Source organism: Haliaeetus albicilla, chromosome Z, assembly GCF_947461875.1.
Source record: "Haliaeetus albicilla chromosome Z, bHalAlb1.1, whole genome shotgun sequence".
Lineage (NCBI taxonomy): Eukaryota > Metazoa > Chordata > Aves > Accipitriformes > Accipitridae > Haliaeetus > Haliaeetus albicilla.
Genome location: NC_091516.1, coordinates 70380522 through 70401627, shown reverse-complemented (window position 1 = coordinate 70401627; position 21106 = coordinate 70380522). Strand labels below are relative to the sequence as shown.

Sequence of the window (21106 nt, the reverse complement as noted above, 5' to 3'; positions counted from 1 at the left end):
CCAGATACAGTCCATGTTCCACTGGATGCTTTATAGGCATGCGCAAGTCCCAGAACTGCCCTTTTACACTTGTTCTTAGCTTTTCTGGATTATTGTTTTTCACCTATACTTGCTTAATGGATGGATATTTAGGTTTGCCTCCTGCATTCATGCATGAAGTGAAGGTTTCTACACACCACTTCCCTTCTTCCCCCTCCCCACAGCTATCAGGCCCTTTATGCCTAAGAACTGAGCCCCTGGATTTTCTTGCTGTTCTGCACCAGATTTTGGGTTTGCTCATGTTTACTTAAAAGTTTTGTCTAATACTGGGAATCTGCTTGTTTTCTCCCATGTGCATTTCATGAGTGCATTTCTCTTCTGGGGAAGACAGTGAGGCTATTTCACTTGCAGTGCCATCACTGTGCTGGTCTCGCACAGCACACATCTCATTTGTGTTGTAAATATAGAGTCCCTGTTTTCCTAGTGCCTGGCTGAGACAGGTGCCTGAAAGGAGGAACTGGTTAAAATTCAGCCAGACTAGATGGAAATTAAGGTGGCAGGTCAGCAAAATCATCTACAGGAGATGACGGGTGTAATAGCCACATTTTTGAAAGGTATGTCCATACAAGTTGTAAAGAGATAATATCTTAATACAATATTTCACTGGCCTACAGAGTACAGTGCTGTAAGGAATTAATACTCTGGCACTTAGAAACTTCACATGAGGAGTGTTTGGATGGGAACTCATTGATGTTCTGGAGAACAGGGTACCTAATGACCATGTTCCACAGTCTCTGGTCAGGTCCATATCTCCTGACACTGTCTAGGTTGCTGGCTTCTTTTCCGTGGAGCTGGTGATTGTTTGGATATTACTTGATTTTCTTTCCATCTTTCTAACCAAAGTTCAGATGGAACCATAAGAGAGACTGTATGCATTGCCATTTCTCAACAGGTGATCTCTAGTATTTGCTTTTCTGATATTTGGGTGCTGTTCGCCAACTTGCAGAACTCCCTTCAGCGTGTATCCATTGACTCAGGGTGTTTCTGGGGTTAAAGGGTGCAAGGATTTTTTGCTTTTTCTTTTGAGATGCAAATTCTGTTGTAAATTGGCTGTATCAAATTTACTGCATCAAATCCACATAGATCTTGCTCTCAGAAGGATAGTTAGCAACCTCATAGAAGAACCCTCAAATTCCGTGAGCTGTTGTTTGCTTCTTATTACCATTTCTAACAGATTTTCTTTTAAACTAAACAACCTAAAAAAGGCAGTTTTCTTTCAAATGAAACACTGTTAGAAGTGCCTATATCCTCTTATGTATGTCACACACACTGCTTTTTCACTTCTTTCAGTATTTACCATGTTTGTCTTGCAGTCTCACAGGACTTCCATATACATAGCATTCAGTGATAGAAAGTAGGGGGTTCAGGTAAGTTAGCTGATCTTGAGAGAGCAGATTACTTAAAATACAGATTTTTTTTCTTTTATGTGGGAGCTTGAATTTGGTAGGAGCATTTTGTTTTAACTGTAAACAAAAAATCCAGCAGAAGAATATTAAAATCCCCATTTTTTACTTACTCGGCTTTGTATACATCTTGGCGACTGATTTGGGAAAGTGATCCACTTTTTAGTTTGCCTAGGTATTGGCATTGCTTTAGATTTGCTAGTTCTGTGGCACACCACCTTCATTCATTTTAGTAGTTGGTAAAAACACAAATATTCAAAAGCTTAACTATTTGGATTAAAAAGGCTTAGCAAGATTTCTGGGAGTATATCCAGCTGTGGTACGTAGTGTGATTTGCTATAATACTTTCATTTTTGGTTTTTGTCATATTGGAAGAAAACAAACCCAAGTTATGTCTGGAGATGGCTAAAATAACGAGGGGTTTGTTCATAGAAAAAACTGGATGTAAAAATGGTTTTAGTTTGACCCCATCTAAGTCCAAATACTTTTAGTTCGTTCCTGCAAACCAATAATTTTGTACCAGCACCAGTAGGGAACAGGACCTAGCTGGATGTCTCTCTGCCAGACAGCTACGGGCTCTAACAAATGCTGAGGACTTCCAGGCTTCCAAAAAGTCGTCTCTGTACCTCTCGATGGGTCTGAGGCTGAAGTCCAGTGTGTGAAGCTTGTCAGAGCTCCGTGGCAGAGAGCTGGCGGTGGGGATGGGTCTCTCCCGGGGTGCGATGACCATGTGGCCCCAGTGCCGGAGAGCAGCCCCAGTTATCGAGGCGCACATCGCTGGGAGATGGCACCTGACCACCGTCCCACCAGCCTCCAGCCATGGAGTGCTCGAGGTGTTTTGAGCAAGCACTTCAACAAATCGAAGTTTTCAAAGGGGTGGACTTAGGTGGGTTCTCAGCATTCCTTTTAATCCCATTTTCTGTGATTCCATGGTCGGTACTGTTTTACCATGCTTTCATTAAAATAGTTGTACGTTTTTGCCTGTTAGTGTGATTTTTTTGCTAGCTTTCTATGCAAAAGATTTTTTCAGATTTGGTTGTGATGTTTACTTCTTCTGCTTGTTTGTGTGACATTACTGACCAAGCTCATTCTTCTAAACAGCAGATTAATTTCTATTCATGGAAATGACTAACCTTTTTTTTCTAACATCGCGGTCTTAATTTTATGCCATTTTGCATTATTTTGTCCACATAATCATTATTTTATGAGAGAACAATTAATATTCCTCTCAGACTAAACTGTTTTCCTTTTGCAAGAATTAAGGTGTGAAGGAATGAAAAGTGCAGCAGTTGTTTCATGAAGGTAGGTGGGCAGTCAGCAAAGTGGTTGAACAACTTTCCTGCCTAAGGAGAGGTGGGTTTCTTTAGAATTGTTTTAATTTGTTGGTCTTAACTGTGCACAAGAGTTTAATGCAATGCTGATTTGAATCACTTTTTTTCCTGCTCTGTCTTCTAGCTTTTTCTTTTTGTGGTCTGGAACTTTGAGCTCTACATGATACCACTGGCTTTGTTGTTGCTGCTGGCATGGAACTACTTCTTGATCGTATCAGGGAAAGATAACAGGCAACATGATACGGTAAGTCTTCTCTACTTCAAGCGCATACATGTCCTTTTCTCTTTTTAACTAGATAAAATTTTGTAACTGAGTTTAAATATGACATCTTTTTGAAAATGTCTCGATTCACAACGCTCGATGGACAATTTTCCCACCTGCAATTTAATTTTTCTCCAGCTGTCCAATAAATGTGTCTGTTTTTGTTGAAAATGTCATGTAAAAATACAGTAGAACATGTACTATCCTCAGAATCTGGTTTGTGTGGGAGCAGAGATGAGAGGTTTGCTGGTCAGGAAAAGGCAAATTCTTTGAAAATGGTTTTGCGTGGCTAAGTCCTTATGTTGCTTTTTTTTTTTTCACTTATTGAAGTTAAAGGTTAAAATGATTCCAAATTGTTAACAGTTTCTGAACGTATTACACTTTATTGGATTTCACAGTTTATCATTAATATGTTACCATTCATTGAGCTTATTATAAGCTTTTCTTATTCTCATCTAATGCCATCATTTAATTAAATGCATGTAGTTGGGATATGAAGTAGCAAATGTTTACTAATAACTGACATTTTTAATAATAAAAGCATAGTTCAGATTTTCGGAAGTACATATCAAAAGTTGAAGCTGTATTCTATGCTGTGCAAATTTTCTAGTATCCAGGCAGCTTATGGATTTTGCATGTGTTTTATTGCTGAACGTTATGAATTTGGTATTCGTATCTGTATTCATATCCCAAAAGCAGTATGCTGTCTAGGACATTATGATCTGGATGGATAACTGGATGGGTGGAAAAAACACAAAACAGGTTAGATAATTGGTCTCAGAGGATAGTGGTTAAAGGAGGTTGGTAAGAAGTGGAGTACCACAGTGCACAAGGACCTGTCCTGTTTAACGTCTCTATGAGTGACCTGTAGGAGGTAACAGAGTGCACTCCTACCAAGTTTTTGGGTGACACCAGGTGTGTGGGACCAGCTGATACCTTGGATCTGCCAGTCAAAGAGACCTAGGTAGGCTGGAGAAATGAGCCAACAGGAACCTCATGAAATGCAAGAAGGAAAAATGTGAAGTCTTGCTCTCGGGCACGAATAACCCCTTGCAATGATGCGGGCTAGGATTGATTGGGAAGCAGCTGTCTGAACTGGGCCTGGGCGTCTTGGAAGACAGCAAGGTAGACATGAACCAGCAAGAGGGAAGAGGGCCTCCGGCACCCTGGGCTGCATTAAGAGCAGCACAGCCAGTGGATGGAGGGACGCCATTATCAGCCCTTGTTAGACTGCATCTAGAATAGCATTCCATTTGGGGCACCCCAGTTCGAGAAAGTCACTGATTAACTTGAGCGAATTCAGTGGAAGGCTACCAAGATGGTGAGGGGCCTTGAGCACTTGCCCTGTAAGGAGAAGCTGAGGGAAGTGGGCTTGAAAGAGCCTGGAGAAGAGAAGGCTTCAGGTCACCTGAAGAGCAGCCCTCCACTACTTATAAGGAGGTCATCGAGAAGATGGAGCTAGACTCTTCACAGTGATGTGTGGTGGAAGAGGCAACAGGCATAATTTGAAACAAACGAGGTTCAGACTGGAGAACCTTTTTTGCCATGAGAATTGTTAAGCAGTGGAAGAGGTTGCCCAGGCAAGTTGTGCAGTTGCTGCCAGAAGTTTTCAGGGCCGGACTGGATAAAGCTCTGAGCAACCTGATCTGACCTCATGGCTGACCCCGCTTTCAGCAGGAGGTTGGAGTGCCTTTCCAGCCTGAATGATCCCATGACCCTAATGTCTAGCAACTGCTATTATTAATGACCAGAGGAACTGATACAGCCCTGATCCGGGCACTGGTATTACCTGTCTACATCACTAAGACTGTTATGCTTCCAAGGGTCATCTAAAATTAAGGGTGGGGATGATAGAGGTATTCCCTAATCCCAAAGGTTGTTACATTTATGGAAAAAAGCCTAAGATCAAGATTTAAAAGATGCATTACTTAAATAACGGCCCTTAGTCTCCTGCTGCCTGAAATGCTTAAAGCTTCTCAACCTGAAGATTTTATGAGTACTGAAATCCCTTGTGAAAGGAGAGATTTCACTTGCGAGCTGCAATACACTTCATTTCTCTCTGAAATACCACCTGCCTGTGAAGATTAATTGGGTCATGTAACTTTTCTAACAAAATAACGAAGCTATTGATGGGCTCTCTGTTGAGGACACCAAATGCTGCTTTAAAAATGTTCCTCTTTGTGAGATTGCTTCAGACCAAGCTATACAGCCTATATCAACCAATCATGTTCATCCCAAGTATTTGATATCTGTGCTGTTAATTACTATTTTTTGTTTAGGTTTATCACAAGTAAGTTGGGACCACATTTTTAATGATTTGAGCTTGGTTATCATCATGGTGAGCATCTGTCTTCTGTGAAGTGATCTTCAGACTTATTGGATGCCTTTCTAATTAACTCACAAATCTTCAGTAATATCACAAGTCCTTAGCTCAGGTCATTAGCACAGTATCATTAGATTAGGAGTCATTTAAATATTTCTGTTTTCCTATGCAGAGTGTAAATATTAACTAAATTAATTAGGCAATGTTTCCTAGTGGCTAGAGAACACTTCAAGATTCACATGATCTGGCTTCTGTTCCCAGGTCTCCAGAGATTTCTTGCGTGCCTCAGTGAAATCAGTGACTACTTACCTTAGGAATATCGTGTGTCTTCAGAAGTTACTTTGAAATCCTCAAGCTAATGATAAGACAAAAAGATAAATGTATTAGTTAACTTTTCTTAATTAACACTAGACAAGCATAGTTAAAAATTGTATGCACTTTAGGCTTGTTTCATGTCTATGGAAAATACTTAAATTTGGGACCTTCAAAAGTAGCTCAGAACAGTTAGTTTCCATTGTAATATCCCTACAAGAAAACAATTATCAGTTTTATCAACAATTCAGGTGTTAGGGACTGTAGTCTTCTGCAGGTCAATGAAATAGTGATCCCTGAGTTTCTGTCTGGATATGGTAGATGGACCAGCCTTAACTCATCCTTGGTTGACTCTCTATAGACAAGGTATCATTTGATATGTCTGCTTGGGCATCAGTTTCTTTGAAGTAGTTTGGAACTTATTTTCTTGTGGACTAATTCACCTGCCAAGTGGTCGGGGTTACTCCGTCATAATATGAGCCCATGCTGCTCGTTTGAATGTGTGTATGATTATTTTGCCATTTACTCCGACTCCTAATAAGTTATACGTGCAAGTCCTTTCTTGAATTAAAAGTGCAATGAGGTTGGGGCAAGGGGGGGACCCAAGTGTATTTACTAATAGGAGATAAGTCTATTGGAAAGTCAGACAAAGAGGTGAAGCAGCATATTAGGCATTACTGCTTTCATGGACTTGGCTGGACTCTCTTTGTAGGACTGATTGTCACTGTGGCTTTAGTCAAACACTTGCACGAGCTTAAAAGAGAAGCATTGGATTACCTATCTTTTATACATTTAGATCAAGAGTAGATGTATTTCTGGAAGATATGCTTTCATCAAATACAAACTCTTGCATTAAACGTTGGTGTAAGCGGATGTAAATAGATGTTGACTTCGTGGATGGTTCTCTAAATGAATCTGTGAGAATTCAGAACTGATCTAAAATGGATGGACTTCTGGAATTTAGTCATGTAGCAGGTATAAAAAATCACAGAATAAATATTTCCTTCCAGTATTAAGCAAGGAAAAATATCAGTAAAATGGCATTCTTAATGCCTTCCTGTGAATTTTGCAGTAACATTTTTGCCTGAAGCGTACCTAGCTGCTTTCTCCAAGGATCCTTGCATTTCCTTATACTTGTACACCTAAATATCTGACCTCCCGGAATAATTTATTTTTAGCGCAACTGCCGTTCTCGTCTTAAACCATCACCACCTAAACACACAAGACTAGAACTGAGTGGACCTTACCACTTTTATTTTTTTTCTCCACCTTTTTTCCATCATCTTGTTCACGTCCTCTGAGGGAGAGGAGAGGTATCAGCTGCTGCCACTTTTCTGTCCCCGCTGCTCCATGTCACCTGTGTATGGCAGGCACAGGGTAGCAGAGCACAGCACGGTGACAGTCTGCTCGGGATACTCAGGGAGAACAAGGACAGAGGGAGAGCAAAGGACTGGCTTATTTCAGCAGCCTTGACTCTCTGGGAACCCCAAATCACATCTTACAATAGATGGACGAACAGAAAAGTTCATCCCACCCAGCTGTAATTGAAAGACTTCTAGATATATCCAAACTAACAGAAAGTATGCTGAGGTTTAAAGCTTCTTTTCAGTCTTTTTTAAGAAACTACTTAATATTTTGATATTTTCAAATGTGTTGTACAAAAAACCCCTCACCTTTATAGCTTGGAGAAAACAGCAGCACTGCTGTCTGGTGTCTTTTTTTCACTTCTATTTCTAAGCAAAAGTCACAGTTATTAGAACTGCATGAAGTTAGTGGAAAAAAAGGTCTTTCTTTTTTCCCTGCTTTTCTACTTCAGGCTGTGTTCTGACTGCCTGCTGGAGCTGCCTAACTTAAGGAACGGTCAGATAATCCCTCAAAGTGATTAAAAATGTTCCCACTCTCCAGCTGCTCTTGTACCCTTCCCTGAGATGAAACAGTTATTGTCTGGTTGGGCTGTCGTATTGCAAATGAAAAAAACTGGTTTGCATAGTTATCAATTTTTTTTTTTTCCCCTGTGTATGTAAACCTGACTACCACAATTAGGACAAACTGTGACTCTCAGCTGTTGGGCCATAACACTTAACTGCTGTAACAGGCACATGGCATCTCCTCTGGTGACACTGCAAGTTCTTGTTCTTCCTTGAGTAAGCAGCAGGCAGGGAGCCCAGGTTGTCTTCTCCTTGATCCTGCCATTGAGGAGGAAGGGCTGGAGGAGGAGTGGACAGATGTGGCATGTCAACAACCAGTCCCACAGCTGTTATTGACAACAGGCACTTGTTTTTTACAACTATGGGATCCTTTTTGAGGATTGAGGACTGCTAGGAAGAGGCAAGATCCACCTCACTAAGTGGGGCAAAATCTTCTTTCCCAGGAGGCTGGCCAACCTGATGAGGAGAGCATTAAACTAGAAATGATGGGGGAGGGAGGTGGTGAAGACCCGCAATCAAGTGAGGAAGTGGTGGTCTGAGTTGGGAAGCAAGGGTTGCAGGGTGAAGTGGGCAGGAGGAGACCTCAAAATCAACCAAGCAGGGCAGAGGGGGCCCACCTCAGGTGTATGCACACAGATAAGGAAATGCCACCCTGGAAGAGGCTCTCAAATCCTTTCTGAGAACCCAGCATGCCAGGGGGTTTCTCCCTGAAGTGCCTGTACATTAGTGTGCACAGCATAGGAACCAGTAGGAGTTAAGAGGTCCATGTGCAGCTACTTGCATACATGATCACAGGGACACGGGGGAATTGCTCTCATGACCATCATGCCATGGATGTATACTGGGTCTTTAGTCAGGACAAGACGGGAAGCTGAGGAAGGGGAGTTTCACTTCAAAGAGAAGATGGTGAAGGGATCAAAGCATCTGGCATACAAGGAGAGGCTGAGCAAGCTGGGACTGCTCTGCGTGGAGAAGATGAGGCTCGGGGGGGATCCTGATGATGTCTATAAATACCTGAAGAAAGACGAAGAAGAGAGAGACAGGCACTTCTCAGTGGTGTCCAGTGACAGGACAGTATCAACAGGTACAAACCAAAATACACAGAATTCCATCTGAGTGTGGTCACTACCTAGGACCAGGCTGCGCAGAGAAGTTGTGGTCACTTCCAGTGACCAGTATATCCATGGAGATACTCAAGACCTTACTGGACATGGTCCTGGGCAACCTGCTCAGAGGTGACCTGTCTTGAGTAGGGGGGTTGGACTTGATATCTCTGCTTGAGTAGGGGAGTTGATCTCAAGATGTCCCTGCCAACCTCTGCCACTCTGTGATTCTCTGAATGAAGATACTAATCTTTCTCTCCTTTTGGTCTATTATTTGTTAGGGTTTTTTTCCAAGCAATTTAAAATTTAATAGAAGAGCAATGCACATGCCTGGAGTTACCTATGAATGTTCTTCTGCCATATATACCCCTATGGAGAAGAGGTTTAATCACTTCAGTTCACATCCTGCATTTATAGTTAATACTTAGAGCCTTTAAGGAAATATTAAATAGCTAATTTCCTCTTGAAGTTTCAAGTTGCACATGTCATTGCATAGAAAATGATGGTGAGCAGCTGGGAGTTAATGTGCCATACACAAATTCTTATGAATCTGTAGAATAGAGTATACACACATATTATTAATCTTGTAAGAGTGATATAAAATGGCACGATACATCTTTTAATTTCACTGGTGATTTTTTGTGAAATAGGCTTTGATGACTTACGTTTCTAGAATATATGTTTCTATTAAAAGGTAGACCTGGACACATTTAGGATGAAATTTTGAGAATAGAAGAAAAATAAGTTTTGTTAAAGACATTTTGAGATTTTAACCAGTTTCTGTGGGTACTTTTTATATAGTCCTCCAATACGATATGTATAGTCAGATTTATTATTTATTTTTATGTGTCTTCTGGAAATTGTCACATGAAGAAAAACAAAACGGGGAATGGGAAGAAAGATGCTTACAAATATATCCATCTCACTGGATTCTTTCTTTCTTCAAGAAAGGGTGGTAAGCATGGTGAGCTTGAGTTGGGAGTGCAAGCCCAGCTCAGTTGCAGCTAGAAGAGCTTTTCTGGTTAGAGTCCAATCACTTTCTTCTGGGGGCAAAGCAACAGGGTCTGTGAGAGCTTTTGGTGAATTTGTTGATGCTCCTGTTTGGGACAGAGAGTGCCACCTTGCTGTACATTCAATACAGAAACCAACCCCACCAGAAAAGTGCTTGACTTTAACGACCGGTTTTCCTGCAAACTGAAAACTGAGTTACCGAGCAAATAAACAAGGTAGTAAGATGATTTTTCTGTGTTTCTTCACATTATGGTCTTAAAGCATGGAAGCATGAGTCCATAAAGTTCTTAGTTTGAAAACGTTTCAAAGGGTTTCATCTGCAGATGAATACAGGACAAACACCATGTGTTTCGCATCCACTGCCTGGGCAGTACTGAGGGGTTTTGTGCTTGAAGTCCAGAAGTCTTCTTCTGCCAGGGACTCAGCAGTGATTTCTAGCTGAGGACTGAATTCTTGGCAAAATTAACTGAATTTATGGCAAAACTAAATATAATTGTCCCTCTATTGTAGCTAAACAGCATCTGGAATATGTCGTTTGTACAAGATGATACAAAAGGGCGTTGTCAGGTTGGCAATTACATCTTGACTCCGTTTTGACTGTACTTTCCTGAGAAGTTTTGTCTCCGGTGTGATAGCAACAGCAGCAGCCAGGAAATCCCCAAAGCGTGAGAGCTGGTGGGAGAATACAGAGTTAGGCATAGAACAATATGTGTGTAAAACTAGTCTGATTCATGACACTTCTAAAAGTAAGGAAAATACGGTTGTTTTTGCAGAATGATTTTCAACATCATGCAGAAAGGATTTTACCTTCTGTTTGCTAACCACTAACTAGAGCTACGTTCTCTGCGATCAGCGCATCACTCCGAATGATGCAGGAAAGTCCATGAGCTCTTCTTAAAACGTGCAGCCTGCCTTCCTTTTGCCAAATTAATCAGCACCGGAAAATTGCTCTGCATTTGTTACCATCTATAAAATAAGTTGGAAAGGCTTTTGCAAACGGGTCATCGTCTGCCTGTGTGTTCAGGGTGGGTGCTATCAGAGCACAAAGACCACCAGCAACACGTGCCTGAATATTAAGTAGTCTGCTGAGAACCATTGCTGTCTCCATGCAGCTGTTTGTTCTTTCTATATGATCCATATAGTCAGGGAGGAAAGATAGACTATAGTGGCCTGCTATGGGACAGGGGTTTTTTTAATAAATCAGAAAAGAAACATCAAAATGTCAGCTTAATCAAGCATTTAAATTTTATTAATCAAGTCTAATTTTTATGACTGCAAATAATCGCTGAAGCTGGACAAATTTGCTCTAGATTGCATCAGAAACATAATTTTAATATTTAATGGCCTGCTGAATTTAAATGGAGAATTATCTTTATGAAACATGCTCTTCATAATTTGCCATTAAATGAGAAATGAACAAATCAACATAAATCTTACATAAAGGTTATTTAACTAAATGTTGGTACTATAAATATTTTAAATGCATTATGCACTAATTTAACAGTCACACAGTACACTATATAAAGATATAAGTTGGGCAGAAAGCGTTTCTCTCCTGCAGCATAATAGAATAAAATACTGCAAGTGGCTATCTAGGCTACAGTTAAAAGAGATGGTCTGCGCTGCAATTATAATCCCTGTGTCAGAGGTTTACATACAGTATCAGAGTATGGAGTAACCCCTTACTAAAACTTTATGTGGCTGTTCTCATCCCGATAGCAGTAACAAAAACCAAATGCACTACAGAATTGGAATATTTTGGCTGGTTTTTGTCACCCGAAGACAAAGCACCAAAACCAAACCCCACCCTAGATATCCCCAGCATTTTAAAAAATCGGATTTATTTCTGTCATAAACCAATTGATTTTTTTAATTTTAATTTTGCCACATTTTTTCAAATATAGTCTTCCAATATTGTGGGCACCTAAAATAAAATTGAAGTTCACCGCACATAGAGGCATTTTTTCTAGGAGACTGTTTTAATGATTTTTTTTGCATTTGCATCAAGATTTACATGGCAAGAAGATTCATTTGACAGCTTGTAGTGGCTATTATAAATAATCAATATTATATAACCTAACATCAGTTTAGTTTCTAGTAAAAATTCCCATAGTCATATGAGATTTTTATTCATGTTTGGTTTGGTTTTCTTTCACTTTAGCACATTTTAATTCAGCCTAGACTTTAAGAACTCTGGAACTGTACTGCAGTTTTAATGTATTTACCAAAATGTATCAACACCTGGAAAAAAAAAACCACTGAAATTACAATAATATGTGTATTACATACATTGCCACTTAAAATACATAACACAGCTTTTTTCTACCAAGAAACTTGTCAGCTCCAGATTTGAATGTAATCGACTGTGTCACACCCACAAGCTTAAAATTATTTGGATAAATGCTGGTTTATAAGAGAAGCATATCTGGTCCCACTAGAATCTGAAAACTATTTGACTAGAAGTAATAATAACAGTGAAAACCAATATCGAGCCATTGTGTTCTTAATAAGATAGTTTATCATGAGATTTTGCCCAAGAATTCCAGCTCACAAAATTTTGTGAGGGTGTTGATTTTAATAGTCCTGCACAGTAAACTTGCCATTGATATTTAGCCAAGCAAAGAATGTTTTTTTTTCATTCTGCTAAACTACAAATGAACCATTCTAAGAGACATCTGACATTCAAAGTGTACAGTACATGTTGAAGCCTTTAGATGGAGACATACTTCAAATAAACACCTAATATTCAGTTCACAGTGCATTGTGTAAATACAAGAAAGAGCTAAAATAAATGAGAACCAAGTATTGAAAGAAATATAGAGAAAAAGGCCTACTACTTGTGCCATTTTTCTGTTAAAAATTACTTTGTCTTAACTACATTGGCAACTGAATATTGAGGGCATATAAAGCTGACAACGGGGAAAAGGTTGCATGTTCTTGTATAATAAACTGTATTTACTGCCCATGCATGTTGCCAAGAAATTTATTATACTGTAAATAAAAATTCTGTTGTTGACATTACAGAACTACGTGTAATCAGTAGCATGCATCAAAAGGCATCTGATAGCCATATTAAAGTCTCATTTCCTATTAAGAATCAGACTAAATTACAACATGAGCACTTCCCAGAATAAGCTAAGAAAATGCGTTCTCTAGGAAGAAATAATTGTATTTGAGTGTCTCTGTAAAAATCAGGAAGTATTTTAGCAGTGAAGTACTAATGCTTTTCTTTTTAGTCTGCTGTATTCTGTACTGCAATATATTCAACCTTACTGGCAAGCTTATCACACTAATTATTATTACATCTAGTGGTTCAGTTATCTTGATGATTACTGCAGATGAAATACCCCAAGGTCAAAACATTAATAGTATAAATCAGGATCAGTTGTATTCCAGATATACTGAACTATTAAATCAGAATCTGTTAATTTGATTTTTATTTTCCTTATAAATGTGGTATAAAAAAGGTGGACATTTCAATTAAGCCGTATCTCCTTTAAAGTTTCTCCTCAACAACTCTATGAAAGAAGCAGGCGTCATGTTGTGAAAATGAGCACAAAACTGCTGCTGTAGCGGGCTTGTTGGCAATGAATGTCTTTGCTACAACTTGAAGTACCTGGAAATGACCTGAAAGAGCCCACGTGGTTTTATGCATCCTTCTTAATCCATACACACTGCACAATTTTCTATTACATTTACACATAAACGCTGAATCGAGTGACACACAAACATACGGTACAATTTGTCGGGACAGTATGAATTAACATGAAATCCAGACGGTCCTGAACAGTACAATTCCGATCACATTCATTGCACATCTAAAATGTGTTTAATTTGGAACCAAATCTCATTCTCTCTTTTATTTTGTCTTATGAATGTTAATACCTTTATGTGAAAATACAAATGTCTGCAGATATTTTGACACCATAACATGTGATATAGCAAAAAAAGTGTTTTCTTTTGTTTGTCATTTGAAACCCCCCTATGTTTGAAGAACCACATCAAGCAAGATAAGCAAATCTAGAGAAGTGCTGATGGGAGGCAGTGGGTGTTGCTTCACATTAAAGAAGAATATTAAGTTAACAGTCATCAGGGTTATCTGCAATCTGGTAGTGCCTCTCCTTTTATTTTTTTTTATTTTGCATATTAGCGCAGAGCAGATAGCTGGTATTGTTAACAAGTGAAGACATCAAAGTATCTTCTGTGCAGGTATTTCTGTGGGATCAGCCAAAGAAATTAGAACAGGAGACAATTCATGGAGTGACTTGCAGTTTGCACATTTAGTATGAGAAACGGCAGGCTGATACCAAGAGAGAAGGACCTTTCGTTAGAAGCGGTGCTCAGTTTCAACGTGTCATTTTTCCACGGTCTCTTTAGGTGGAGGAGGTATTTTAAAGTTCTCTCACAGGGTTTTGATTCAACATGACTGTGAATAGCTAGAACCCAACCCTACTTTGCAGGTGTTGAGGTTAGAAGTCCAAATGAATTCTTTCCTCAGCAATCCTGTTTGTTAGTCAGTGGATCACCTTTAGAATAAATGCAAGTTGTACTTAATTGTCAGCTTCCTTGGAGGACTGCGTTCTAGCCCACAGACGCAGGGGATTTCTTCATCATGCAAACGTGGTGGTTGTGCTTGCTTCTGGTAACCCGCTGTAACGAGGCTGTGCACCATCGCTGCTGCAATGGAACAGATGCTCCTCCAGTCTCCTATGGATTATGAATCGTACAGTATTTATAGACTGAGTTCCTCAAAGGGGGTGGGAACGGATCAGGAACAATGGCACTATGTAGGAATCAGGCTGCATGCTCCTTCTGATTAATAAGCTTTTAATAGGGCTATTTTGCACAGAAAGGATCTTGCTTTGCAACATATAAACATCATCTGCTTACTGTTTGGCCATGAAGTAGCTGACATGCTGTATTTGAGGCCGTCTACGTGTGTTTTTTAAAATGTCATCTCTATTAGTATTACATTCAAGGGACGGTACCAAGAAGCAGGTTGTTCAAGACCTTCTACCAGTATGCAGCATATAAGTCTGTGACAAGTGACATTACAGAAGGTCATGTCACTTTTAACTGCTTGCATTAGATCTTTCTGATTTCCCCAGTGCCCTTCCTTTGTTTGATTAATACTACTTGATTTCAAGCAAGGTATCGGAAGGCATAATTTAGTGAGTATTCTAGGGGCAATCTAAGATTTTTGCCATAGAACTTTTAATAAAATAACTCTAATGTTTCATTTTATTTTCATATGCTTTTTCCTGTCCTCCCTGTCTCTGCTCTCCCTCCTTCCCTGTCTGCTCCCTCCCCCCATCATACCTCCCCCAGGTACAATGCTTGACACAGAGATCCGAATAACTACTGTGTTCCCTCAAACCAAAGCAGCACATGTGCACTTTATTTGAATAGCAATGAGGCAGAATCAAAGGAGAAAAAATTCCATTGTGGGTTTTTTTTCTGCAGTATTCTTACTACAATGTTAAACTGAAATCTGTTGCTCAGATCCACTGTATCTCTCTTGAACAGCCTTGCTTTGTTCTGCAGAAATAGATTGTACTTCAGTATATGGCTTTTGTAAGGCTTCAGCAAACCGATTCTTCATATATGATACAATTATTGAAGAATCTACTTTCCTTGTTTTAATTTGTGTCAAAGTTCTGAAAACACTTGTTTTGGTGGTTTAATAAGTTGTATTATTGTGTCCGTACTGTCCGAATGTTCATAGTTTGTTGGTTTTTTTTTTTTCTTTTAACTCTTCCTTTTGAATTTCAAGACAAGTGAACACATGGACTATGCTTCTTGTACTTTAATGAATCATTTATGCATCTTGGGCATAGGAATGCTTTTACTACATTTTGTTTTGCTACAATAATTGAATTCTGTTTTCCTTTCCAGACAATTCAGTACTCTGAAGCTCAATGTAATTGGTGATATGACTAACCTAGAACAAGAGCATAGACTGCTAGTGGCTTTTGAATTAAAAAATGGAATGGAGGAGCTGGAAATCTGGGCTCAGTCCTGGGCTTCAAGCAATTTCAAAGGACTTTTTATGTCTTTTGAACAAGTTAACATTTTTCTAGTCTATAGAAGCTTGTAAAGTAGTTTGAGATCATTAGATGGGTAAGAAAAAAAAAGTGAGTTTGAAGTATTGTTACCTAGATAATTTAGAATGGGTATTGTCATGCAAGTGATTTCAGTGAGGTGCCATCATTTGCAACAATTTTAGAGGTTTCCAATTCAACTAATTTTCTCCATGCTAACTTTAGCGCTAATGTGAGATAGGCATTCTGCTGTTCAATCCTGTCAAGACAAGGAATTTCTGGATGTACATAAAAGAGATCTTTAAGTGTCTGGGGAATATTAATGTTGAAAAGTAAGAGACCTAGTGAGTTTAGTCAGCTCCAGGTGTAGGCAGTATCTGAGTCAACAGATTCAGGTTTATACCTTGGGCTTTAGTCACCTAATGATGTAAGTACAGACTTTTTTCCTGTGGCAAAACTGATTTAACAGGGTTTCCATCTCGCTGCAGCCCTTAACAGCTTGTTTTCATCCTCTCGTCTCAGTTCACCATTTTCTTGGTAGAGCTGATTGCTAGTGTTTCTGGAGCTGCTTGGTAAACTGGGTCACTGCAGCCATCCCCATTAAAAGTTTTAGGGTGGGTTTTTTTTAAGACCTCAATCAGTCCAGTGATGTAGTTTACAGCTCAGCTCCCCAAACACTTGGAACAGCCCAGGGAAGATGACAGTGAGCTACCGGGAGAGGAGAGGAACAAGGAGGTGATATAGGTGCATGGGAAACTGAAAATGCCTTTGCTTCCACAGAGAGGTCCGTGAAGACAGGACCTCTCAGACCCCTCCAAATGGGATGCGTAAAATGGCACACTGAGCCAAGCAGGAGCTGACAAGCATTTCAGCAACATGCTCTCAACACTTCCCTCTCTCGGTGCTGAGGTGTGTGACCATCCCAAAGTCTCAGGGCACTGTCTCTGATCCCCTTTCTTTAAGAAATGGAGCAGAGCTGGCCTGAAAGGGAAACAGAGGAGAAACTGGTGAGGGAGGCTTCTTCTTCATGGATGGTGGCTAGAGCACAGACTTGATTCCTTCTTCAGCCTGAGGGACTCACGAATACGTCTGCCTGGCTGGCAGCTGGTCAGAGGCTGCAGAAGATTCAGTCAGTCAGGCTCCTCCTGCTAAAATTGTTCTTCTGGGCAGGAAAGAATTCGAGAGTAATTGTTCCTTAATTGCTCGGGTCATGCTTCTTCCTTGTGCTCTTGGACATGCTCACTCTTCACTGTTTCTTTGTGTTTCTAGTTTTTCTTTTGATGCTAAGCTCCAGGACAGAGTAGCCCATAGACAGAATTGGAGGGTCCTTCCCCTCCCAAGTCCCAGGCTTGTTGCTAGAGGTGTTTTGGGACTGGGTTCAAACAAGGATGACCAGCTGAAACTGCAAATATTTTGAAATGTGCAGTTCACTTGCATGTATGCAGAGGGCTCTACTAGACATGCATGTTAAATCAATCTGTGTGTTCTTTACATTTTGCATTGGGCCCATGTAACATGATTAACTGGGATCTTCTTGATGGTTGAGCAAACTCAGAGAAAGGCATCTGATACACACTTTGTTTTAGAGTTCTTCTCCTTCCTGAATTTGGCTCTTGTGTAGTGTTAAAGTTCCTTTAGCTCTTGGACATGGATTTTGACTTGATGAGAATATCCTTGCAGCTGTGTTTGTGGGGCTGATTATGAAGTTATAATTTTAATGTGTTGTCTTAAATAACAAGTACACTAAAACCGTTTGTAGCTTCACCTATCTAACAAAGTAAACTATGGTTTTAGTTGGTGGCAGGTCTCTGAAATAGGCCAAAGTATTAATGTTTCATATCAATGAGTTTTTCCTTCTCTTGTCCTTTTTATGCATATTTTATAATACATAGTATACACTTTTTCAATCTGTAATACAATCTTTGCTGACCTTCATTATGGCTGTTCTTATATCCTAATAAGTACTTATATATAAATAATGATATAAAGAGCCACATTATTTTCTGGTTATAAGGAGGTACAACTTTACTTCAATTCCACCAGTGGAGAATTTTCCCCAAGCTGAAGACTTGATCACAGTGTTATGAGGGAGTTTTAAGTCTGAATTTGCCAATGACCATCTTCGGAAAGTCATTTAATCTCTCTGTAAAGTAGATTTAACCACTAGAGTGGTTAATTGCATGCTCATGGTGTGATTAATAATTATTAATATTTGTAGAATGAATTGAATGTATGTATGTATTTTATGGTGTTAGACTGAAAAGGCTGTTTAAATGGAAAAATACATAGATGCAGACATGTGGCAACTGCAGCTAGCAATGAAAGTGCATAAAGTTAGATGTGCAGATTGTATAAAATCACTATTAAGAAACACAGTGCTAATGCTGATAGAGCATACGTTATATATCAAGGTTGTAGATCATAAGGAGGGAAACTAGTATGAATTTATTCCCAGCTTTGTATTCTTTAAAAATCTCCTGGTGAATGCTGTAAAATCTATTAAAAATATTGCACGTTTCTGTAGGCAACAGTAAATTTAAAGCAAGCATTTGTGTGTGCTGCATAGGTACCAGTGGAGCTGACAAAGGATTCCTTTAGTTAAAACAATCATATATTGAATTTTGAACTACCTTTTAAATACTTAAATTGTCAAGCAAGTATTTTGTACAGGAAGGGTTTTCAGTATATAATTCCCTAATGTAGGTCAATTAAAGCTATAACACTTTCCTAAATTTGAATCTCAAGATCAAGTGTTTTTTTCCTAGTTGTACATTTTCCTTCTGTGCATTTATTTCAAAAGTTAATAAAGTTTTCATCTACAAAAGGTTTAGAACTGACAGAACAAAACTCTTCCTTTTTAAATCATGACAACTACTACTGTTTCTGTCTGCAGGTAGTGGAGGACATGCTAGAGGACGAGGAAGAAGAGGATGACAGAGATGACAAGGTAATTATCTTTCCTAGCACTTGGGTATCTGGGGATGGGAGAATTTAGACATGACACTGTTTTTACAGACAGTTAAAAAAGGAGTTGAAGTGTTTTAGTCCAGAAAATTGGACAGAGCTGTTTATCATCCTAACAATGCTACAGTGTGTTGCAGGAAAGGATAGAGGACTATAAATCCTGCCTTTTTTTTTTTTTTTTTTTTTCCTTGGTCCAGAGCTGGGTCAAATATTTTTTCTGCCAGGAACAAAAATAATTCAGCCTGTCTGGAACTTGATAGCTCTTGTGAAGATAACTGCAGTGACAACTGTTTTTGAAGGACAAAAATTTGTCCTGTCTTGAGTATTACAAATAGGGCTGCACTTTAGGGGAAAAATAGTGTAGAAATAGCAACTCCATACTGGTTAAAGATGGGATATTGACATCTGTAATTTTCAAAGAATTACTTGGTAGAAGAATGGCTGATGTGTTTTGCACTCTGTATGACATTTAAATAATCACAATTCTCATAGACATCCACTTTATTTGAAGTTGGCATTGTGGCCCAGCAAGCTGGGAAACTGTTGCAGATCACTCAGCTATTTGAGCAAACGCGGTTCAGTTTGGAGGCTGCTGGTTGGGTTGAGGATTGCAACCACAGTAAATAACAGCTCATTTCCACGTCTTATTGAGCCAAGCTATGGGACTGCTCGGATTGGTTGTCCCCCAGGGAGAGAGAAAAACCAGAGAGAAGAAATTAGAGTGACCTTGCACCACTGAAGCAATGGCTAGCGCTGGCAGGACAGCTTTCTGGTGAGAGGAGTGCAGTGAAGACAGCCCTGTTGTTGCTGGGATTTTCATACCAGGAAGGAGATATTTGTGAAAGAAAAGGGAAAAAATACATAATTTTACAAGAACTCTGAATTAAAATACAGATGATTTTGACCTTCACAGATGTTCCCCCACTTCTGTTACAGTAAAGCAATGAATTTTTTTTTCGAGAGGAGAAAAACAGCGTATCTTAATTTATGCCCTTGACCTTTGTTTCTAGTTGAGATGTACAGTTACATACCACTGTAAGAATTCATATGCTGGCAGCAGCATTTGAAATGTCAGAAAATTCACCGTGATTAGTTAATCCCCTGAATGATTATTTTTCTGTTAGCTAACACCTAAGATCAGAAAGATGATAAAAAAAAGAGTAGTTTCCGCATTCCATTGCCAGTTCCAACATTTTACAATTGACAGAAAGTTATTATGTGAATTCTTCTATACATCACTTAAATCGTTAGCTACATCATTTCAGAATCAGCAAACACTGTAGTAACAAAACCTTCTTTTACAAAACACATATGTGATGGTTTTTAACACTAAATGATATGGGCATACACTTCTGGCAATAAAATATATGATTTATTGCAAAGGTCAGTCATGTAACTGTGGAGAGCTTGTATTTTAACTCAACGTGCTGGCTTTGAATCATCATTTCTTTTCTGATAAACACTGATCTGCCATCCATTTGAGGCCATTTTCTCCTGTTTCTTCCTGCTTTATTATTAGAGCTGGTGCAAAAGTATCATCCCGGTAGCATGTGTATTCCTGGATATTTTAATCACTGTGATTAGTTCACAAAGAATAGTGCTTGACTGCTTGTAGTTTAAGCCAGCCTATGTAGTTACCGCTTAGTGGTTTTGGGAAATTGCTAAACAAACTCCTTCAAAAAGGGAAGATGAAGGCGGGGGTCAGCCCCCCCACCCCGCAATTCTCTGGCGATTAGCAGATGCCGGGTAAAACATACCCAATTAGAAATATCACTCTAGGCTTCAATGTTGTGATCTAATATTCAGCTTTCTCAAATTGACACCAGAGTTCAAACATTTTTCTAGATCTGGTTACCAAGGTTGGGTAAAAGTGAGTACTGACATTACCGTGTGCATTCAGTGAGCCCTTTTATTGAATATTTAAGAGCTGTCTTTCTATACAGAAGGTGTTTAGGTTGATTTCTATAAATTCAAAGCTATCTTCATTATTGCAAACATTTTGAGTTCTTGTGATTGAATATGCTGTTTGAGTGGAAAAGAAAATTACACTTTTTAAAATAAGCATGTATGGACTGCCATGTATATTCAGTACTCTCTGCAGTGGGCATTATTTTGCACTGGGCTAAACTGTAAAACGTATGTGCATGGTTAGGGCCGAGTTGTTTGCTGTTAGAAGCTGGTAGGGTGTTTTTTCCTTTCTGGCACACTAGACGTACTCTTAACTGCTGCTTTTCCTCTTGCATCTTTTTGTCAAAATGGAATGGTGCAGTTTTGTATTATTTTAATTCATATATGTTTTTTCTTAAAGCTGTGTGCAAAATGAAGTTTTGTGAGAAAAAAGTGCACATTTTGTAACAGCAGCTGGTAGTGGCCTCTGGCTTTTATTATT

At 39.2% G+C, this 21106-nt stretch overlaps 1 protein-coding gene across 4 annotated transcripts in view; it reads left to right on the top strand.

Annotated features, from left to right (window-relative positions):
* Positions 1–21106, top strand: part of MCTP1 (multiple C2 and transmembrane domain containing 1) — a 288852-nt gene that overhangs the window by 230981 nt on the left and 36765 nt on the right. For all 4 annotated transcript variants that reach the window (XM_069777634.1, XM_069777635.1, XM_069777638.1 and 1 more), the window contains 2 exons: positions 2898–3017; positions 18647–18700. In XM_069777634.1, coding sequence (XP_069633735.1) covers positions 2898–3017; positions 18647–18700 — 174 coding nt within the window. The remainder of the gene's footprint in view (positions 1–2897; positions 3018–18646; positions 18701–21106) is intronic.